The following is a 23831-nucleotide window of genomic DNA, read 5'->3' on the forward strand; positions in this document are numbered from 1 at the left end:
GTTATGATTAAAAGGAGGAAATTAATTCTTGGAACGAGATTTATAATACTTATATTTAATCATTTTATATTTACGTAAAAAGAAACCTAGTCTGCCTGTCTTTCTTCCCTCACTAAAGTTTTTTTTTTGATCAAGCATTCCAGTCAATTGCAATGTGGCAGAATTTTATGGTGGAAACCTGGAAAGTCAATGCTTTAACATGGCGTTTGTCGAACATGACGTAGGTAAATAATGGATTTGTGACCTAGAACGGCATCTTCGCGAGCACTTCCAGCCCGATGGGAAATAGCACTCTCGTTTTTTTACTCTATTGACCAGTGATCAAATTGTCGGGACCATTTTTTTACTTTACATTATGACGTTATTTTGACATACCTGTCATATAAACCAGGCTAATGTAATTCAGGGGTGATTAAGGGCTTGTTCTCTTCACAGGGTTATCTAGCATGTAAACTTGCAATTAGATCCCGTATCTAAGCCATTATTGTGGTCTAGATGTAAAATTATATCTATTTTTTGTTTTAGAACAGGTTAATTTGCAGCTTGAATTCAACAATGTAGATGACAAGTACTATTTTTGGTATTAATGTCACAAGCACATCAAATTATGTCAAATGTCTGTCTTACAATACCTAAGCTACTACTACGCTCAAAATATTTGCCCAGCAAATATTACCTAGGTACTGATAAGTTCCGCTCGTGCTACAAACATAGTCTATACAAGAGATCGTCTCATGATAACATTATTCTCTTGAATTCGTACTAGAACAGAACTGGCTGTATTCTTACGTCACCACGTTTTCTGTGTTAATTTAATGGCGCGTACGAAAAACACGTGTGTTAAATCAAATGGCGAAATAAACGCTCTTTGATTGTTTTAGTTTGATAAACTGGTAGAAAGGTACATTAGGAAAATTAGAGGAGAATTGGCGAGCGCAGTTGAGGGTGCGCAGAAACAGTTATTAGCCCTTATAAAGGGAGTCGGGGAACTCGCCCCATTCACAATCTGCCCGACGCCGATACAACCCGGTCCCACGGACTACCCACCTCAACTTTTAGTTACGAACTTATTACAGTGAAGTGAACTCCATAGTTTCACACCGTTACGATGAAATTTCTACTCTACGTGAGTGTTGTGGTTTTGACGTGCGATGCCATCAATGGGTTATTTTTACCGGTAAGTATGTATAGGACTAAATGACTGGTAGGCAATTTGTTGATTTGAAACTTGTTATTTTTCGAATTTGTCAACTTTTTCATTTTGCTATTTATGTTCTACGTCTTAAACACGAGTATTCCTTTAAAAATATGGAATTCTGGTGACAAAACTGAAACGTGCAAACTTTTCTCAGTAGGGCGCATACGTAGAGAGTCTGAAACTCATCATAAGTACGTAAAGCCTAAATAAAATATTAAACCTTAAATTAGTACTCAACCATTAGTCCGCAGCCGCTTATATCAAGCGTCTATGAGTAAAATTATATTCATTTTCAATTATTTCACTTTTAATATTGCTGACAATCAATGATGCGTCCCGCTGTACTTAATGTGTGGTCGATACAGAAAAAGTTTGAGTAGGCATACCTACTAGCCACAGCTAACTTAATATATTATTATTGACATTGAGAATAATTATTCGTTTAAGTATATAGGTTTTTTGTAATGAAATAAACCCGATTACCTCACATCTTAATTCAAGTTTAGCTCGACATGTTTTGGGTGAATTCGTAGCCCTTACTCTAGGAGCACACGACACGGCGGCTGAAGGCACACACAGCACAGCACAGCGCAGCAGTGTGCGCGTTTGCAGCTGCAGCTATGTCGCGTGCTCCTAGAGGAAGCTTTGAATTAGCCCGAAAAATGTCGAGTTAAACTCGATTTAAGACATAACTTAGCTATCGAGTTTATTTTATTAAAATTATATATTTATTCCAAACGTTAGGCCATAAAAACAATCAATAACAATTAATTAGAAGTCAAATAAAATAAAAAAATAAATTACGAATAAAAAAATAAATTAAATGAATTAAATAAAAAAAATTGAAATAATAATTGATTTAAATGAAATGAATGTTTTTTTTTTAAATTATGGATTAAATTATTCATAGTATAGTTCCCATGGGATAGTGATATACAAATTCTCGGCAGACAAGGTTGCGGGTAAATGTGACGGCAAATGAACTTAAATCGCAAATTCTATAAACTGCTTCTAACATGTTCAGAAAAATCATTTTAGTAACAAAGTTCAGGGATGAAACTAATGTCTTCTCTTCTAAAGCAATATTTTTATATTATTGCGCTAAATAATTCAAATTCGAAGTTACGATAATAATCTGTCTAAAAAACCAAATTATCAATTTCGCTAAAATATTTAATCAAATTGCACATTAAAAGTACTTCATATAAAATTAGATATCCGCCCCAGAGGCCGTCGGGCGCAGCGATGCTTCTCAATCCGGAAAAAGATGGATTCGCCAAAAAAAGGAAAGCACAGGAAATTGGCTCCCATGACAGAGATCCAGTTAAAGATATCAAAAGACCGATTAAGTATGCATCAATGAGGGTCGGGAAATATTTTTGCTGGCTGTTTTAACGCAATCACCTATCCTATCAAAGCGAGAGTCAATATTACCGCCACTAATTATATTCCGAAGACTAAAGATCCGATATTATCTACAATTAAACAGAAAGCCTAAGCGTTTCACGGTTATAATACTTATCATTAAATTTAAACATTTCCTACCTTCTTTCTTACTATCATCTCTTTAAGTCAATGACATCCCACTAACAGATTTATCACAATACTAGCTCCCCGCCCACTATACTAGAGCCGCACGGGTACAATATTCAAAATAACTCTCCTTTCAACAGCCGGGTAAAAAGGTCTCCGTGCCGGTAGCCTGTAGTTTGCACGGTAACATTTTCAAAATCTGGTCTAGTGGGAGTCGGTGCGCACGAAGGGTTCATTACTACCGTATCTATACAACATTTTAGACATTTGCAAAAGACGGCAAAAAAATCACGCTTGTTGTATGGGAGGTCCCCTTAAATATTTATTTTATTTTAATTTCATTATTTATTTTTAAGTCAATATTAGCGAGAAGTAGGAGAAAAAATTTGACCTCCTTGATACTCCTTGATGGTAATAAAGGTACATCAAGAAAGGAACTTTTGAAATGCCCACGGAATAGGAAATAAAAGAGTATTTTTGTCCAGTGGCTCTATAATATTCGTAACTATAATTTTATTAACTATAAAATTCGGCGCCTTTCTAAGTACTTATCATCATCCCAGCCTATATACGTCCCACTGCTGGGCACAGGCCTCCTCTCAGAACAAGAGGGCTTGGGCCGTAGTTCCCATGCGGGCCCAGTGCGGATTGGGAACTTCACACGCACCATTGAATTGCTTCGCAGGTTTGTGCAGGGTTCCTCACGATGTTTTCCTTCACCGCAAAGCTCGTGGTGAATTTCAAATGTAATTCCGCACATGAATTTCGAAAAACTCAGAGGTGCGAGCCGGGGTTTGAACCCACGACCCTCTGCTTGAGAGGCGATAGGTCAAACTACTAGGCCACCACAGCTCCAGAAGTACTTATAATAATCAAAAATTATTTTCAGGATTTTTCAAAACACTTGTACGCGGAATAGGAAACAAAAGGGATTTATAGTTTTATTTTAAAGTGAGTCTGGCCCAACAGGTACTTTGCAGATTTATTTTATTATAGTTACGTCATGGAATTATTGGTTAATGATATCAACTACTTAAGTATTACCCGTATACATATAATCGTTAATTTTACTACAATAACTATTGATTAGATGGTTATTCTTCTAATACTCCTAATATTATAAATGTGAAAGTTTGTGTGTGTGCGTATCTGTGTGTGTATGTTTGTTAATTCTTCACACTAAAACGGCTGAACGGATTTGAATGAAATTTGGTATGTAGATAGCTGGACATCTGGAATAACACGTAGGCTACTTTTTATCTCGAAATTCTTACGGGAATTCAGTCAAATCCCGGAATTTCAATTCAATTGCTTGATCTTATGATTTACACATGCGAGCCGCGGGAATACACTAGTCCTACATAAATATCGAAGTGAAGTAGATGCTTAATTATGTCAAGTGTCATAGTTTTGGTAGGGAATTCCCCGTGGTAAGATCTTATGCCAATATCCACGACTTTATTAAGCTTCAATGACAGCTTAACTGATTAGTTAAGCATGTAGCTTTTGAAACAGATTTTAAGCTCATAGGCTAAGTTATTAGTAGGGTGAAAATTCATTTTAAATTAAAAACAAAATGAAAATTAATACAGAAAACGCTTGGTTTCATGCAACTTGTGACTGTGACTTCAATGTGATGCCTTTAATTCCTGTGTAAAAAAAAATGTCGTGTATATTATAACGTTAACATTGCTTTATTTTTGCTATGGTACATTTTTATCGACTCTAGAATTTATGACTAAGCAAGTGACTGCTTGATAGTAAATACCTGGTATCATTATAAAAGTTATAAGGGGTGACGAGAAATGGAGACACCTTCGTAGAATTCTAACTCATGTAGTGGTTGTGAGTAAGTCACTCCTTGTTGATGTCTAGATACGTACCCCTTCACACATTGTTTGTTGTTATCAATGTATAGTAAATATTATTTTGCACTATCGAAATTATTAGACTTGCTTGCCCATTAATGAAAAAGCGGTCAAGCGCGAATCGTGCACCGGGGTTCCGTGCAGTCAGGGAAAAAATATATATTCATCCCAAAATCTCAAAAAATCAAACCTACTAAACTACCTCTTCATGTTCATAAAGTATAGCCTCTGAGAATTTTTCTCTAAGGCATACTCGCCCTTGATCTGTTTTGTTTGTTGCTTGTTGTGTTTTATATGTTTTTTTTTGCTTTTTTGTACATTTATCTCTATCATTTCAAGTTTGAGGTATATTTAAACGTTATTGGGATACATACAATGAAGTTAACCTCTTCACCGCCACAAAACAACGTGACGTGCTCTGTACGGCACAGAAAAACCAGCGACAAATCCAACCTGATTTTTAACTCCATTGCAGAAGGATTAATTTCGAGTTGAATGTTGGTCATGTATCCATGCCGTGGCGTGTGTGAGGCATTCCATTGGCTGGCGCGACTGGGTGACTTTGGCGGTGAAGAGGTTTAAGTAAAAGAAGCACAGAGTAATTTCGTGACCGAACAATTAAAAAGTTCAAAATTGGAAACGATATTGCACCAATGATGTTAAGTTATTTTATTCGGCGTATAATAAAAAGTGGTAGGAACCGAGAGTTGAAAGGATGAATTTCAATTATATCCTGTATTTGATACCTACGTATTATATCCATAACAGTTATAACAGGCATTATATAGAGTAATTTCTTTTACTAAAAACGTAAATTGATAAATTTTACAAAAAGTAAAGTGTTTTCTAAAACACTCAACGCCATCCATCAATATACCTACTATTTAAGTATACCTAGCATAACAATGTGACAGTTTAAATCTAGTTTTGCGTCACAAGCTGTTGTTGGCATATCCTATAGACTAATTACCTAAATCGGATTTGCTGTCATATCATTTAAAACAGTCAGAACCAATCACTTTGCGTTAAAATTTTATTGAAGTCGTATTATATTATATGAGTGAATTTAATCTGCGATTATGGTTTTTATTTACGTATGTATTTAAAGAATGTCCACAGTAAAATCTGGTCATATATGATCTGGTGTATATTTGTATTCTTTGTAATGAATGCTAATTTTCATGTAGAACTTTTTTGTAATAGTCAGTGGTTTTGGAACTAAATAATAAAAATACAATCATAATAAAATGTTAGAGCGTCTGTGAGTTTTAGCTTTTTGTATTTCATTGAGCCTAAATTACTTTCTATAGCGTTTTTGATATTTTTCACTCGTTTCCAAGTTCAATGCCACAATTTTATTTCTATTTTCACAAGCTATTTTACGCTCCAAAGGATCTTTCTAAAAAATATCATGATGTAACTGTATTCTACTTGGGAAAGTCGGGAAAACTTTCTAATATAAGCACCAAAAGTAATTTTAATATGGGAGGCATTTTTATGTCAAAAAGGCAAATTTACCAAAGTTAAAACACTTCCAAACTAGCTCAATCTGAATTAAATTGGAAAAATGTTAGCTTTTGTGAAAAGACAATGTAATATGAAGCTACAAAGTGCCTTTTCCAATTAATATATATATTACATAAAAAAAGTAGTACTTAAAGACCGTCAGAAGACGCTGTACAAAATAATTTAGGCACAGTCTATAAGAAGCTAAAACTCACAGACGCCTTAACTTTTTATTGTGATTATATTTTTGTTATGTAGTTTCATAACCACTTATTTACCACTTTAGGTGGAACTGGAACATATACGGAATAGTCTGTACAAGTACCTAAAGTTGGGGTTCATGTAACCTAGTCCATTTCGAGTCCTGTGAAGCGCAGATTTGTGCATTCACCACAAAAAAGACCCCATTCACCGTAGCACCCATGCAAACTGTAAGAACTATTCTTTTTATATTAGATGAAACTTTAAACGTGATACAAAATTATTGTTGCAGCCACAACAGTTATGCTTGGCATTATAAATGCATTAACTTAATTGTTTTAATTAAGTCAATTTTATCAAAATTAACAGTATTATAACTGATTTCAAATTACAATTTAAGTAGACATTGTTTATTTATTTATTTGACATGCCAACATGTGAACAAGACATTTAAATTAATGTAAATTAAAAGTTATAGCCCCCGCTCATGCACCAATAACAGGCATTCATGTTCGGGGAAATACACTAACAAGTAAAACTATAAGACTAATGTGATTATACTAATTAAATTAATAACAAAAAAAGGTAACTAATTTTGAGAGGCGTGCGATGGGTTCAGCATTTTTTGCTTAATTGAACAGAGTCCTGAAAGATGTCCAACTTGAATTGATATTCCAGGTCTAGATCGTTAAAAGATTTTTGGATACGATATAGTGGAAGGGATTTTCCAAGTTTTGTCAAACTATATACAGTAGAATCCGGTTATAACGATGGCCAAGAGACTGATGATGTTACGTCGTACTAACCGGACGCCGTTCTAAACGAACGGATGTACTTTCATGGTGGCTCATATTAAAACCAAACATATGAAAGAAAAAAAAGAAAGAAAGAAAGAAAAATGATGTATTAACGGTCCCAACAGTACCACTACCAAACACAAAAAACACTAATATATTACTATACAAGCAAAATCACAATAAATTGTATGCCTATACTTACGTCGCTAAAAACGGTTGGTTGTTAAATGCGAAGTCGAACTAAACGGCCTACACTGTACTACATAATAGAAAAAAAAAAAAAAAAATGGAACCAACTTCAAAACCCCTGAAAATATTTTTCTAGTAGTAGTAGTAGTACCTACAAGCTCGAAGTCGGTGACTCAGCACGAGCCAGTTGGAGTGGAACAATAGTCGTCTACCTCACCTTCATTATACTATGGGTTTCAATCCCTCCTGCTCTGCTGTTGGGTCGTGCTGAGTCGCCGATTTCGAGCTAGTAGACACCTAGAAAAGCATTTACATTCAGAAATTCGTCAAAGCTAAGTAATACTCGCTCGTCTATAAGCGATAATGATTAATATACCTAGATAAGCGACTAAGAAGAAGCTTTAAGTTAATGATTCTTTCGAACTGGTCTGATGCTGAAGCCGGAAGGTAGGCCACGACACTGTTATAAAACAACGTAACTAGCCGTGTTTGGGCTTCATCGAATCGTTGTGAGATCTTCTTTGGCTACGAATCACTAAAAAGTGAGAAATAAAGAATTTTTTTAATAAAAAAGTTAAACCGACTCCAAAAATATAAAAAATATCAAAAAGTGGAACCGACTACAAAACACTTGAAAATATTTTTCTAGGTAGGAGCAGGAGGGATTGAAACCCCTAAGTATAATGTAGGTGAGGTAGACGACTATTGTTCCACTCCTGCTGGGTCGTGCTGAGTCACCGACTTCGAGCTAGTAGGTAGGTACCTAGAAAAATAGTTTAAAGGGTTTGGTAGTCGGTTCCATTTTTAGTTATTTTTTTTATATATTTTGAAGTCGGTTTTACTTTCTTTTTTGTTAAAAATATTCAATACATTGATTAAATACACATTATCTATAATTATTCAGCATTAATTGAGTTAGAAACTCTTAACTTACCTATATCACGTTGTAAATTTCACATTATTGAGATAACTTCCACAACAATATACTTAACTTCTCATCTGATATAAAAAAAAACTGTACTGTTGATTCGTGACATAAAGAACCACTAACGTTAGTGTCACATAACCACAGACTTGGGTCTGTTGGGTCTTGGGTGTGTGTGTGTGTGTTGTGTGTGTTGTTGGGTTGTGTCAGGCTTCGTAGTTCAAAAATGAATATATTCTTCGTAGAGTGTTGCACTCTCACTCACTGGTCCAAGATAAAAATCAAGGTGTGTTAGGTTCTTACAAGTTTTATTTGTCCCGCCGCCAATACTTACTTAACTTCGATACTTCGATCTTCGATTATCTCCAATTTTTCATTTTATCAGCGTGTCGCATTTTTTATAAGGGAAGTGGTCTAATTTTAGAAGTGCCTCGTTATTACGAAAGATGTTATTCAAAATATCTCATTTTTTTCTAAGGATCATGACGAATATCATACGATAGTTGATCATAAAAATAAAATGCAAATGTATCTTAATACACTTTTATGCTCCGCGTTACAACCCTCATAATAATCTTTATTTAAAAAGTTAGTACTCTCGCTACTTTTCTCGATAAAATGTCCTTGTTTTAGCAGTGTATACCTAGGTGAGCTAAAGATCTTGGGAAAGTAAACAAAAGGAACTATAACAGTAGAGTGGGATGCTTTTACATAGAGGGCTGAATGGTGTTTTGTTTTAGCACTTAAAACTGCATTTTATCGATCACGTTTATGATATAAAATTTTTATGCTTCTTCCGAAGTACTGACAGAAAACAGCTTTCTTCGCTACGTATTTATGTGTTTACGAAGTCTGCAGAGATGAATTCTGAGTAATGTAAACCATGCGAGTTCTTTATCGAAATACATTTGTCTTTCAATGATGGAAAGTTAATGACGTATGCATATTGAATCAGTCATGCCCATAAAACCGGTCACATGGAAGTGAAAAGTGTACAAATATCAAATAAATACGACTGCCTTTATCAAAACACACAGGTATCTCGATTTTGAGAAAGAACAAGCTCAGCGCGAAATACCTAAAATATTTTGTGATATTGTTTAGAAATCTACTAAATGTTATGCGGAATAACAACAATAGCGTATTATGTGTAGCTTGGGTATTAACTGTTTCGATTAAAGGTATGTTGTTTAATTCCAAACAACGTGGAAATATGTTTTTCGAAATAACTTGTAAGTATCAAATTAAATTAAGCTACTTTGAAAAATATACGTTTTCGTGTTAATCGTTGTTCAATAAAATGTATCTCGCAAACAAACATCATAGGATAAGACAGTACAGTAGTACAGAATGGCGATTACTCCACCGACAGGAGCTAAGCCTCTTAAATATATGATAATGATGATGATAGGAGACAAATAGTTGACTTATTTTTGTTTTAAATTGTTTTAGCTACCTACCGTCGTGAAATATACTTAGCCGAATAAAAATAAAATACGGCAGGTTTACGGCCCATTTCATGAATTGTTTCTCACTTTAATGTGTGTGTAATGTATGTTTTAGAGGATATAGTATCTAACAATTTACAAATATGTATGTTTTTGCATTAAATTGCTATGAATTGGTTAATTTTGTAGGTATCACCTATATTGCGTAGTAGGTATTATCAAATCAAGTTTTTTTCCTGTAACTAAATCGGAATTTAATATGCCTTTTACGTGCTGTAGTTGTCCGCACAACGTGACTATTATGATATCAATAAATAATAGCGTTAACAGCTGCATTTAAAAATTAAACGCACAATTTTTCATATCAGCTGCGGCATTCTTAGAAAAAAACCGGCCAAGAGCGTGTCGGACACGCCCAAAATAGGGTTCTGTAGCAATTACGAAAAAAATAAGTAATATTTTTCTAAGGATTTCGTATTTTATACGGAATCTTCCAAGTTTAGGTATATTTTATCTGCTGGTATATTTTAGGTATATTTTAGCTGCTATTTACTCTTAGACTACTAATAATTCTCAAGCAAACTTAGTTGTTATTAGTTTTCTTTGAAAGTTTGATATACTTACTACCATCCTGAATTTTTTCAAATTTTTCCTACTACCGGTTTAGATTTTAGAGGGGGGGGGGACGCTCGATTTTAATGAAAATTTGCACTTTAATGTTGAACATTTTGCAAAAAAATCGCTGAATTTAATAATCGTCTTAGCAATGGTTTTAAAATACCTATCCAACTATACCCCACACTATAGGGTTGGATGAGAAAAAAAAACACCCCCACTTTACGTCTATGGGATAAGAAGCATATTTTTTTTTTTAATTTTTATTGTACCTTTTTGTCGGCATAGTTTACATATATTCCGTGCAATATTACAGCTTTCTGGCATTGATAGTCCCTAAACAAAGCCGCGGACGGACAGACAGAGAGACAGACATGGCGAAACTGTAAGGGTGTCGTTTTTGCCATTTTGGCTCCGGAAACCTAATAATTAGTAACTACAGCTTAAGTATAATATATCTTCTGACACAAAGCCAAGAGTACAGATAACGGTACCGAACACAAAATATTTACGGTCAATAAAAATAATAACGACATCATTCGAAAGACATCTTTTTTGCAGGAGTTAGGTCGCGGTCGCCAAAGAATATCGACTCGCGGTGCTTCCTGGTTCCAAAGAGGGCGACGCATGGAACGGCCCACGCATCGCGTAATAGATCCCAATGAAGGTAACTGTTCGGCTGTGTAATTGTAACCTTAAGTTAATTGCATGGAGAGGTGAATTCACGTTACGTTTGATGATTCGTCTTGAAATGTACCGAAATTAGTTTAGATTTTGTCGCACTCGTACGCCATTTGCGTCAACGGGTGCTACTTACTCAGGTTAAGAAAAGAATATTTTTAAGGTTGCATTGATCATGTTTCAATATTTTAGGTTAAAGCTAGCGAAATAATTGGACAAAATGCGGTTCTCCACGTAGAAGTATGGTTATTGAAGAAAATTGCTCTTGCGGTGTCTTGTTTGAAGACAGAATACTCGTATCTAATATAAATAAGTATTAAACCAAATTCAAGATTTATCGTGAAATGTATTTCAACAGATTGCTTTTTGGTGACATCCGACGAAGGAGAGTTATTCTTTAAGTCATCTTCCGATGTGCCAGTGGTTTGCGGTATCTACATGATAGCGGACCCTGATAAGAGGATCCAAGTTATTTTCAACTATCTGGACGTGCCTTGTGACAACGGAGGACTGGTTGCGGTAAGAATATATAAAGTTGGATTGGTCGTATTAGAATGTACAGTCAAAGCTTCATAATTAGGCTTCATAAAAAATATTGCACTGCATCAGAAAAAAAACTTTTATATGAGCAAAACTTGGCACGAAGTAAACAATAAAGAAAAAATATCACTTGTAGTGCTAAAAAGATCAACTTGTTTTCCTTACACTCAGCATGATGCTGCGGAAAACCACTGGTCTGGGTTTCAGTGTGACCCTTTTTTCTTTAACTAAAAACTAATCCTGCCATGACGACATGATCTTCAAAGGATGTCAAACATTTAAACAGCAAAAAATCGTATTTATTATTCAAAGAAGTGAATAAATTTTAGTTCAATTGAAAATTCGAATAAAAATTCTTTACAAGAGTGTTCAACCACAATTTACTCAACCACCTGCAAAAGTATTCTGCATTAATTTTAAAATATCATGTATCATCTTGAATTGTTTTAAATACTATACCTATTCACTCTTAAATTTCACATGTTTGCTTGAAAGCCCCTCCTACTACTATCAATCGATTGCCGTCCATACATCCGCAAATATGCTATGGACAATAAGGACCTAGCTGGTCTCAATTATCAATTACCAATACCTGGTCTGACTGACCTATGTGGTCTGAATTAACCGAGGACTGGTTATCAAGTTAGTTTTTTTTTAACATATGCTGCCTTAGAATTTCACCATTTATAAGCCGATTTGTTTTTTTTTCGTTCAAATGATAATACTTCTAATCAGGTCCTATTGTAATACCTTATGTTTTAAACTTTCGTTATTTTCACTCATAGTTAAATATCATATTATTATACGAGACTTACCTATCACTACGGGGCTAGTCACGGGCTAGTAATATTTACCTAGACATTTCGACCATATGTAGGGTTCTCATGTCTACTAGGTCATATTGTCACCAAGTCAGGATCAGATGCATGGATCCTAGGGAGGTCGAGGGAACTCTACAAATATTGTAGGAACATCTAATAGCGATTTTGATAATTTATTTTTTTCTTGGAAACCACCATGTGATGAATTGGAAGTTACTAAGCATTTTATGCTTGGCGCAATGCATATGGAAAGTAAATGGATGGTGAAGCACCAAGAGAACTCCTCAAAGATTAACGTCTCTGCATCGGAACAAACAATATTTTGTAGGTAAAAGGTGGCGAGTAGTTAGTAATGAGGAGTGAACGTATATAGTCGTCTGCCTTACCTACATACCCTACATACTTCTTTCTTCTTTTTTCTTCTGTTTGTATTAAGGCTTCTATCACTCCTGTTAGCTCGTGCTTTTTTAAATTACTTTCATGTTTTTTTTGGAGTCGGCAATTATTTTGTTTCATAGTTATTTAATTCGTTTCGTTCCTCATTATATACCTAAGTAAACAAATCGTTAACATTGTGAAGATTAGCATAGAGAGTTTTTAGAATAGGTACTTAAACGGTTATACAATCAAGGAGAATTGCATTTTGCAATAAATTTTTCAATCAGCGCTTTTCTGCGTTAAGCATAATGTAACGAGCTCTTACTTGGTAAAATAAATCTGATATTCTAGGACACTGACCTAAATGATAAATGATAATTGTAAATGCAAATTGACTCGTCAGATATGAACACAAAGTAGGCGCAAATATTGCAAGCAGAAGATAAATAAACCCTGGAAATATTTTGCTTAGTGAACTAGTTTTTTGAACAAACAGCGAAATGCATTACATGGTAACAACGCAATTAGAGGTATTTTAAATGTTCATATTTTATATTAGATAAGTGATTTTCAGCCAAAATAAATCGCTCAATAGAGCTTTAAGATTCTTGGTACGCGATAAGAGATTAATAACTACCTAATCATAATCAGGATAATGATTCTGTGACGTAATTAATTATGTACCTACTACTACTGAGCAATACGCTCATTACGTGGTGCCAGTGAATATTTCATTATCAATATATTATTGTTGTTGTGGGCGTAATGAAGGGCTTAACTCCATTCCGGTGCTAATTACTTTAATGAAAATTAATGTTATTCAAATAAGGCACCGTATTAAGAACTTACGTAAACAATGGCAACATTCAAGAAAGTTTAAAGTTATTAAAATGATAAAATGTTGTTTAATCTCGCGGTAAATACGGAAAGTTAATCTTCTGGTACACTTAGTTGATAATGCTTGCAATAATAAGATAAAAGAACTTCCTCTTGGTTGTAGAGTAATCATTTTTTGTTTTTGTAGTGGGTGGACGGTTGGGAGTTAAACGGTCAAGTGTGGCCGGCGGACGCATGGGACGACGACCGAGTTGTTGAATCGTGTGACCATCGTCCGCAACGCAAACTTGTCTCACGCCAGAACGCTGCACTCGTGCAATACCGAGTTCCCGCTCGAGGAAAAGGCTTCGCGATCACCGTACGCCACTTGAAAAACGTCAAACGTAAGTTAACAGACACATTCGAACTTTACACTGTTAAAATCTTGTTAAAATGCTTGACTCCCACATAAAATGTGATTTATCCGCATTTTTAGTGTCAGTAAACTTTATCGAGGCCTGTAAAAATTTTGAATAATGCTTCTCTGAAAGTATGATGATTGTCTGTTTATTGCGAAAGGAAATAAGCAATAAAACAGTTCACGGAGGTCGACAACGTAACTATTGATCGGATAGTACGCCTCAATGTTTCTTAATGGAGTCGAAAATTAGCATTATTACTTTTACATAGGGATAAAAAGAAATGGGGTTTACCCGAGTCGATGTATTGACGAAAACAGAACATTATGTTAACAGGTGGTTTTCGATTTTGATGTTACAAAGACATTGTATGGGTGGCATTTAAATATTTATTGGGGAAAATTGCTCGTTGTTGTTCTAAAAAGACGATCAATAATATTTGAAGTAAATCGCGGTATAAAAACCAGATGGATTACCACTTCTTAATTTTACAGGAGAGCAAAAAAACTATTACATTTTTCACCTTCCCAACTGTATAAACTTCTTATTAGAATAATATTACTCAGGGGCTAGAAACATATAAGTACAAATATTCACCTTTTATTAAAACTTTAAAAAGTTTTTATTTAAACTATGTATAAACACAATCATTATATTAATATCAAAACGTCGTTTCGGCACTACCCTCTTCATACACCGGGAAATCTGCAAACAGTTTGTACAATTATTATCTGAATACTGCTATTGGTAACTTACCGTGAAGTTTCTATGCACCTATTTCCTAAGTTTTAATAAAGTTTAAACTCGACCAATCAATGCTTTTCAATCTTTTTTGTTTGAATTGTTTGTTTATGCGTTTGTTCGTTGAGAGTTTAGTGAATATGTTAACATGGCTTTGACTTGACAACAACTAACTTATACACAGCTAACCTAAGTCATGCATGGCGTCACTGTTTTTCTTAATTCTGAAATTTAAATTTTCATATTAATAGTTGTGCTTTTTAGTAACTTTGTCTAGTATTAGGCACTGCACACTTATACACTCTTAAATTGATCCCCTCATGTATTCATAGTACAGACCCGTTACTGCAAAATTTATGTTTGTTTTTGTCATACAGAGGTAAGGGTGAAAGTGACAGATAGAAATAAACGAACATTAAGTTGACATAAACTTAACAAGTTCATGAACAAAGGAGTGTGCAAACAGTCTAGTTTTCTTTGTCTGGCTAGCTAATCCGCCGTTGTTCTATGATGCGAATGGTTAGTTTGTGAGAAGTTTTAATGCTCTACTTTCTGCGTAATATAACAAAGTTTCTTCGTGATAAATAGTGTGGGAGTAAACGTAATAGTGATTTATATTTAGTGCTAGCTGAAAGATTATGAAAGTTATTTTTGACCGTTAGTTTTGAAATTGAGTCTGTCTTAATATTCGTGACGTATTCATAAGCACAAAACTCATGCCAGGTTAATTTATTACAATACTATATTTGTAACTCTTATCTAAAAAAATAAGTTAATAGTACATTGTGCATTAAGGGGCGTAAGAAGAGGATTACTGACGAGAGTCTATTGAAGGCCCTATTTTATTCAGTTGTTGTCTTACCGTCTTTCTTTTGCCGAGCTGTGATGTATTTACACACAACATTTCATTTTTGCATTTTTATTCTTCACAATGTGATGAAAATCATTATGTGTATCATTGGCCGTAAGGGGATTACAAACATAAGTTATTAAAAGCCCTCCGCCTCCGGCGTCAGTCTTCTAATAGACTCTCGTTAGTAATCCCCTTCTTACGCCCCTTAATGCACAATGTACTATTAACCTTGACTTTATTCTCTCATTCTAAGTGGAGGTCTGTGCCCAGTAGTAGAACGTATATAAGCTGGGATGATGACATTGATGATGACGATGAGGATGATGAAATACATTAGAAAAATATGTTTTATTATACATAGATTGATACATAAATAATAGCGTTGACTTTTCTAGCTCAAATAGTGTAAAAGTTCGTTTCCGTGTCATTTCCCTTTTCGCCGGTCCCACCCACCTTCTGCCGACATGCCGGGCGATAAGGATGTAATCTACTGGATTAATCTAATAACTTTTAATAAACTGACAAATAAAATAAAGACCGGCCAAGTGCGAGCCGGAATTTGTGCACTACATATCTAAATAATAAAAAATTCAAAGAATTATCAAATGGTTTTTTTTTTCAACATATTGGCATTTTCAGTAACGTATGATTTTGTCAATAAATACCAACATTATAAATACTCGTATTAACCAAATATCCAGCTGATAAAGAAGATATGAAGTTAAAAAAATATCCAGAGCAAATATTTTCACGAAATGATAATTAAATTTGATGATTACTCATTCCTTGTTTTCTAATATTTTTAAAACGATTGTACTGTAGGTACACTTCTTAACGAGTTCTAAACAACGATACTCCATTATATACATATTGTGGGTCAATTTTCACGGTCCCCTTTAGCCTGTATGGCAGCTGAGAGAAAAAAATATTCAAAAAAACATTTTTTTTTGACAATTTGGTTGGTTTTAACTTCTGAAGATGGTTATACTGAGGAATTTTGAAAACTGTAGATTCAACCCTTTGGCTGTAAAAGTTATATGAAAGACGATAGCGAGACAGCCACGTGAGTGACAGCAATAATAGCACTCCATTTGAATCCTTCGGGTACAGAACCCTGAAAAGATTCAAAAGGAATGATCATCTTGACATGATTACGGGCCACATATTTACGTCGATACTTTTTATTTTTCCTTAGCATAGTTCGGTGTCCCGCTCCTGGGCACAGGTCCCCCTTTTTCCGTCACTCCTATCTGTTGAGTGCATGCTCGTATCAATTTATTTGACATGCTTTCAAGGCTTCATACTGTATTTTATGTCTTCTTTTCTTTTAATGGACATCCCGCGTTAGACAAATTATATTTAGTGATTTGGGGACTCTTATCTTATTTAGTGAAAAAGTGCAGTGAAATATTGATATAGCTAAACAAATGCACGTTTTTGGTAGGTTACACATAAAGTACCTGAATATTAGAACTAAGGTCGACTTTTTATGATAATAGATAAAATTGTTTGACATCACATATTGGACCAAACCAAGTACCTAGTACCTCTTCTTTTAAGAAGTGCACGCGTTATCTTAGAGCTCAAACCAAGCACTGGACCTAATTCTTATTTAATGTCCTTTTGTCCTTAGCTTGTAACGTAATGCTGTTCGGCTCAGAAGGCGTATTCACCCTGCGCAATCACGGTACCACAGGCAACTGCTCGCTTATCGCCATCGCTCCAACAGCGGTCCGAGTGTTGGATCTTAACGTCGGACAAGTGGTCAAGAGGAACACTCTGCTCGACATAGAAACTGGAACTTTACACCAGGTATATCTGGTTTATCTTATTTCCAGTAGTTGAAAGGATTGCTTAATTTTAGGCCAAGCGTGAGCTTGAGAGTATGATTCTGATTACTTACTTAACTCATTAACTGCCACCGAGGCATATATGCGTTTTTGGAACTTCCCCCCAGTGCCGCTGTCAAAATTATTCATACATTTTGAACGCACATGTGCGTCGGTGGCACCTGTGGTCAGTCAAGTCAAGTCAGGTGGCAGTGAATGCGTTAAGCGACACGCGTGTTATAGTCACATTTGTTTGAATGGAGCGCAACTTCATCACTTCAAGCGGACTCTCGGCCAACTCCCGCAATGTTAAAAAAATACAAGTATAAATGCACAAAAGTTGGATGGCTTCGATGCAATATTCCAAATCAGTGGAACATACGAAAATATTGACCAGGAATAAATCTAAGCGCTCTGTTGTAAGTTGTTGAAGTGTTTTATTTCATACAGATAATTGGTCGGATATATGCCGTAATTTATCCTGTTTTCTGAAACTTTTTCTTTCATCTAAATAAACGAGATATAATTTTAGAATCGAAACAGATACGTTCACAGAATTGTTAGGCGAGGAAACATGATAACGTAGGTGGAATTAACATCTGTATAAGACATGCTTTGTTGTGTAAACATGTAATACATTAATTTGTAGAAACCTCGAACGACAACAAAGTACCTAACTTTTGGACACGATTTCTAGCTAAATAGTTCTGCTCTTGTAACATTTTTACATCGGTTTAACCAGCTTTTAGAATTTTGCGGATATGAAAATAAAAACATTTTGGTTTGACGTTAGAATCGCAATTGTTCCCGAAATGGAAAAAGGCCATTTTGAAGAATCTCTCATAATTAACATAATAATATACGATTGGTGTTTTTGGAGTATTTTTGAATTTTTTATTTCAACCCCAAATTTGTTACTTTTACGGGTACCTACCCCGTGAAACCATATCGAAAATACAAACTGAGACATGGATGCACAGAAAAACCAGAAAAAGAGACCAGCACTGGGAATCGAACCCAGGTCCTCAGCATTCCGTGCTGCGTGCTATAACCCCTACACCACTGCTGGACAGGAATCTAGACACGATTTTTTCCTATGCATACATATCTCAGGTTGCTTATTTCTACTTTGCTACTTAAGCACACCTTTTTATCTAATGCCTTTGCTTTCATTGTTATGTATAATTCTTGCAACTAGATCTTATTATAGTTAAGATCTCAGATTTGTAAGTGCATGCGTGGTTTTTTATCCTATAAATTATTATTATATTACTTAGAAAAGTTTTGTATTTTTCGTTAAGTAATTTAAACCAGCCACGACAATGTATTGTATTTACGGAATAGCCTAGTTGTTTGTTTAAATCTAAATCTAAATCAAGTAATGCGACGAAAATAAGTTTTCTCATAAGATTGTGTTTACGTTTAGTTTTTATTGCCCTCGGGTTTATTCTATGAAACGCGATTTCAAAAACAAAAATCTGTCCCTCTCTCTCTCTCTCTCTCTCTCACTCTCTTTATGGTCCGTTTGTGTTTCGAATGTGTTCCGCCTCGCTGCGTCAAATCTTTATTTTATTTGGTTGCGAAATAGCTAAAATACTGCTGGAATTATCTGTAAGACCCGTCGTACACATACGCATTTATTCATCACCACAAAAAGACACACAAAATTACATGGTGCCTTCAGCTTGCTGCATGTGCACGTATATCCTCCTGAAACCTTGGTGAGTGTTAATTTCTTTTATTTCTTCGAGTCCTGCCTAATTACGTCTTTAACAGCTGCGGATTGGTTTCCGCACCTGGCGTAATTAGCTGGTAGGTAGTTTAAAAAATGATGTCATTTATGGCTAATGTACGTATTAAGTAAAATAAACTTTCCGCCAATTAATTTCACGCGATAATTAGTGTGTGTCGTAGGAGGAAAACGTTTATATTTTCCATGGAAATAACTTATCATGAAAATTCTAAGCTTCAAAATAAATTATGACTTGAAAAATGTTACTTGCTAAGTTCCATGTCAATATTTTCTGAACTCAATTTAAGTACCGCAGGGAAGTTCAGGACTTCGGTCTAGTTAAGCATGCAACACGTGTCTTGAAACCACGGCGTACAAATTTTAAGGTAGATCTTAAAATTACAGACTCGACGATGAAAGTAAAAAACTTGCCTTATCTTTGGCTTTTAGGTAAATTTTTTTTACAAATTCAGAATCTTTTTGATTGTTGATACTAAACATACAAGGCCACTCATAAGCAGATATGTTTCAATTTAAATTTATCACGAAGTTGGTTGCTAGAGAGATTATATAAGTAAGACGATATTGTCTGTAAAAGCGTTTTATGTGTATTTTACTACAAAAGAAACCTTTTTCCTTTGTGCAGTCTAAAAATATTTTCACTTAAGCCGCTTGAAGTTTAAGAAAAAGATAATCCAAAAATAATGATCTGTTTGATGATCGGAATTGCGTGTAACGTTTTGGTTGTTTTGATTCTTCTAAAATTTTATCCAAGTTTAGCAGAGAATTTATTTTAAAAACCGGCCAAGAGCGTGTCGGGCACGCCCAAGATAGGGTTCCGTAGCCATTTTTCGTATTTTCAAACTCAAACTCAAACTCACAACATTTATTGACAAGAAAAACACACTACATCACAACAAAAACACAGTAAAAACATAAATAGGAGAAGAGAGGAAAATAAGAGGCATTGTGCTGTAGTGTGATATTTTATACGGAATCTTCCAGGTTTAGGTATATTTTATACGTTAGGCTGCTATTTAAGAGTAAAACTACTAATAATTCTCAAGCAAACTTATCCGTTATAGTTTTCTTTGAAAGTTTGATATACTTACTATCATCCTGAATTTTTTCAAATTTTTCCACCCACCGGCTAAAATTTTAGAGGGGACGACGACGCTCGATTGAAATGAAAATTTGCATTTTAATCTGTCATCTCCCAGGATAACAGGATCAAAGGAATTTGGGCACAAATTTGTGCCTCTGGGAGAGGACAGGTTAAAGTTGAATATTTCGCAAAAAAATCTATGAATCGAAAAATCGTCTGAGCAAATCTCTAATGGTTTTAAAAGACCTATCCAACGATACCCTACACTATAGGCATGAGACATGGCGAAACTATAAGGGTTCCGTTTTTGCCATTTTGGCTCCGGAACCCTAAAAAGCCAGTTGATCCTTTTACGTAATTTTATTTTACTCTAATGCCATCACGTTGTGGTAGTTTTGCAAAATGTTATATTAAAGAAATAGTAGTACTAGTAGAAGTAGTAGTCTTTGAGTTTTCCTTTCTAGCGTGTGTACCAGTAAACGACTACCGATCCATAGGCGACGCACCCCAGATTATGAACAGATCCCACTAATATAATATATGCGAAAGTCTGTTTGTTTATTTGTTTGTTACTTCGCTGAACTGATTTAGACGAAATTCGGTATACAGATAGTTTGACTCCCGGGAAAGGACATAGGATAGTTTTAATCCCGGAAAATTTCATAGTTCCAGCGGAATAGTGAAAACCGAATTCTACGCGGACGGAGTCGCGGGTAACAGGCTAGTAAGTAAATATTTATTGGGGCATCGACTGCATCTAAAGATTATATTTCTCTTCTATTGGAAACATGATCTACCCTAGAGGTAGACATTATTTAACGTCACCGGTTATAGTAACCAGTGACGTGACGAGTTACCGAATCACTGGTTTTACGGCAAGCGACAAAGTGTGGATTCTTGTAACGAGCTTCTTTTGCGGTGATGCGAGTTTCATTTCAACGTCATAGACGTCACGAACGGAACGAAACGAATAGCATGGTTTCACGTTTCACTCAAGCGACAAGTGGTGATTTTTATAACGAGCTACTTTGTTTGCGGTAGTAATGCGATTTTCGTTTCAACGTTATAGACGTAGGTAACGAACGGAACGAATGGCATGGAATGGAGTAAACATTATAGCCGCTTACCCTTACCGCTGTAAGAGTTTGGTTGGCGCCTAACATGAATTTAAATATTATTTGTATTGCAGTAAGGTATAAATTAGGTTGAAAGAAGAATCGTACTATATTAATTATTAAATATTATAAAGTACCTATCAGTTACAGTTACAGAACTTAAAGTTCAAATTAGCCATCATGAAGTAATTGATATGACTACAGCCAAAAATGACGCTTGTGATAAATAACGTCATAGCTCAATAGCTTATTACAAATTACGTTAAATACTCGGTTACAGTGACCGTCACAAAACGCGTCACCGCACCGCGTACGTCTTGTCACCAGTTTCGTTTCGTTACGCCCATAGCGACCCATGCCTAATCTACCCACTAAAAAATCATGATAAAATGACTTTGTCGAACATCGTGATTGGTCTTATCATTTTCACCCTGAGTAGGGGAATGTTATTTATATTTAGTTTTTCATACTTTAGCTGTAAATAACGTGTGAGCTTCTTTTTTTTCCGAAACAAGACAATATTATGTCCTTATAGAAAGTTATTTTTAAGTGTAACGAAAAAAAGGAGATTTTTATTATGTATGTCAAACTAGTTTTTAGACTTAGCCTTTGCGTCAGTTAAATTAAAAATGGCGCACCTAATCCTTTCCTTGTTCATCCTGCTTGATATTCCAATTATCTTAAGATAACTGAAACTTCAGTGAAAAAGTTGGGAGACTGTTAATTAACTTAAATATCAAGATAAGCTTGAACAGATTGATGGATTAAATTCAGTTAATCTGTTTATTTCATATTGTTTTGTCTCAAGACGGCGTGTCGTGAACTCCCACGTCAAATCAAGCTCCAATTGCTTTTGAACTGTGACCTTGTGTATTTCGAAGATTAAACGCTTCCCGAAAGCTGTAAAAAATAGTCCATTATCTGTATCTTATTCTCGTTTTCACTTGTTTTTCTGTGACATTAGGCGCAGATATTAACGGTTTAAAAGAGAATTACTTATAAGAGTTTAATGAAGTGCCTAATGCTTCTCGTTAGAAGAATAGTTGTTAAAAGAGACATACATACGTACATGTTTCGAACACCAGAAGGCCCTATATTAGTCGATTAGTAACGATATAAAAGCCGCAAAAGAAATATAAAAAAAATGAACTAAAATAATTTCTTTGCTCACCCGCGACCTTATGATACTCGTAGCAAAGTTTATGCAAGATATGCGTGTTCCTCCACCTCCACACTGTAAGAATACACACAAACCCATCTATCACCTCCACCACAATACACTGACGCGTTTCGAACTCAATCAGAGCTCATCTTCAGAGCAAAACAGCCGTACACCATGCTAACAAATGTTAGGCCGAGTTTAGACTTACAAGAAAAATCGTGCAAGTTGCATTACATTGCGGCGCTCGATTGACCACTACAAACTCGTTGGCTTTACGGCCTCGCAATGTAATGCAATTTGCACGATTTTTACTAAACGCTTTAGACTAAAAAACTACAGCAAACGTTTTCATTTGTCACTGTAACTCCCTAAGTACCCACCTATATTTTTTCTCAGACAAAACAAGAACTACCCACAAAATATTAATAACGTTTAATCGCCATATAAGTAAAACTACCTTGAATTTTATTTATTGGGTTCGATTTATAGCATTCGAACATGGCAGATGTAGACAATATCTTATTTTGCCGTTTCTTTGGCTAGTTGAAGTATAATTTTGATAGCGTTTTATGCGGCGATTAATCTTAACAGTGAACAGTGATCCCAAAATTCTATATTGCTCTCGGGTCTGGCATTTTTAATGCGCAAGTTGTCTCCACGTGGTTTCTGGAATTTTACTATCAAGTTGCAAAAACTACAATCACCGTACAACGTCCCTCTCAAAGAGAGTTTACCTTGACACTGGCGAAATTGTCATATTAATTAGGACAGAAAAGCCATATCTTAAAAGAGAAGAAGAAGATTTAATTTATTGTTAAGGCGTGTTTTATTAACTGTTACTGCTAAAATTAGTCCCAAGCCTTGGCAAGGGAGATGACACTAAATTTACCTGTTCAATAATAATAGACCCCATACTGTTGTACCTAATTACTTCCATGCATTCCAGAACATCAAGATGAAATCCTTCGCCTTTGGGTGGGCAAAGAAATTCTTTTAGTTCATTGATATTATTATGAACCTCCGCAAAGTTACGCCTGATTCAATAAATTATTTAATTTTTTGATCACAGGAAGTCTCACTCTTTACAAAATTTCATAAACCCATTTTAACCATAGGTATAACAACTTTCGATATTGTGATACAATCGATATTTTACTTTTCGATATTTTTGAACAACGACATTTTACCCGTAGGTATTTTAATTTTCTATATTCAAATACATATGTATCCCTAAGTTCTTCATCATCAGCCTACAGCAGTCCACTGCTGGACATAGGCCTCTTCTATGGCGCGCCACAACACTCTGTCTTCAGCCCCTCGCATCCATCCGCCGCCAGCGATCCTCTTAAGGTCATCTGT

The 23831-nt window shown here is 35.1% G+C and overlaps 1 protein-coding gene across 1 annotated transcript in view; it reads left to right on the plus strand.

The window, feature by feature from the left end:
* Window positions 1-743: 743 nt before the first annotated feature.
* LOC141427067 (corticotropin-releasing factor-binding protein) overlaps window positions 744-23831 on the plus strand; it is a 30248-nt gene continuing 7160 nt past the window's right edge. Inside the window, exons 1-5 of the mRNA XM_074086296.1 lie at window positions 744-1177; window positions 10842-10947; window positions 11320-11480; window positions 13725-13920; window positions 17163-17341. Of these exons, the coding sequence (XP_073942397.1) occupies window positions 1109-1177; window positions 10842-10947; window positions 11320-11480; window positions 13725-13920; window positions 17163-17341 (711 nt within the window). The 5' untranslated portion in view covers window positions 744-1108. The remainder of the gene's footprint in view (window positions 1178-10841; window positions 10948-11319; window positions 11481-13724; window positions 13921-17162; window positions 17342-23831) is intronic.

The sequence above is a fragment of the Choristoneura fumiferana genome, chromosome 4 (genome assembly GCF_025370935.1).
Source record: "Choristoneura fumiferana chromosome 4, NRCan_CFum_1, whole genome shotgun sequence".
NCBI lineage: Eukaryota > Metazoa > Arthropoda > Insecta > Lepidoptera > Tortricidae > Choristoneura > Choristoneura fumiferana.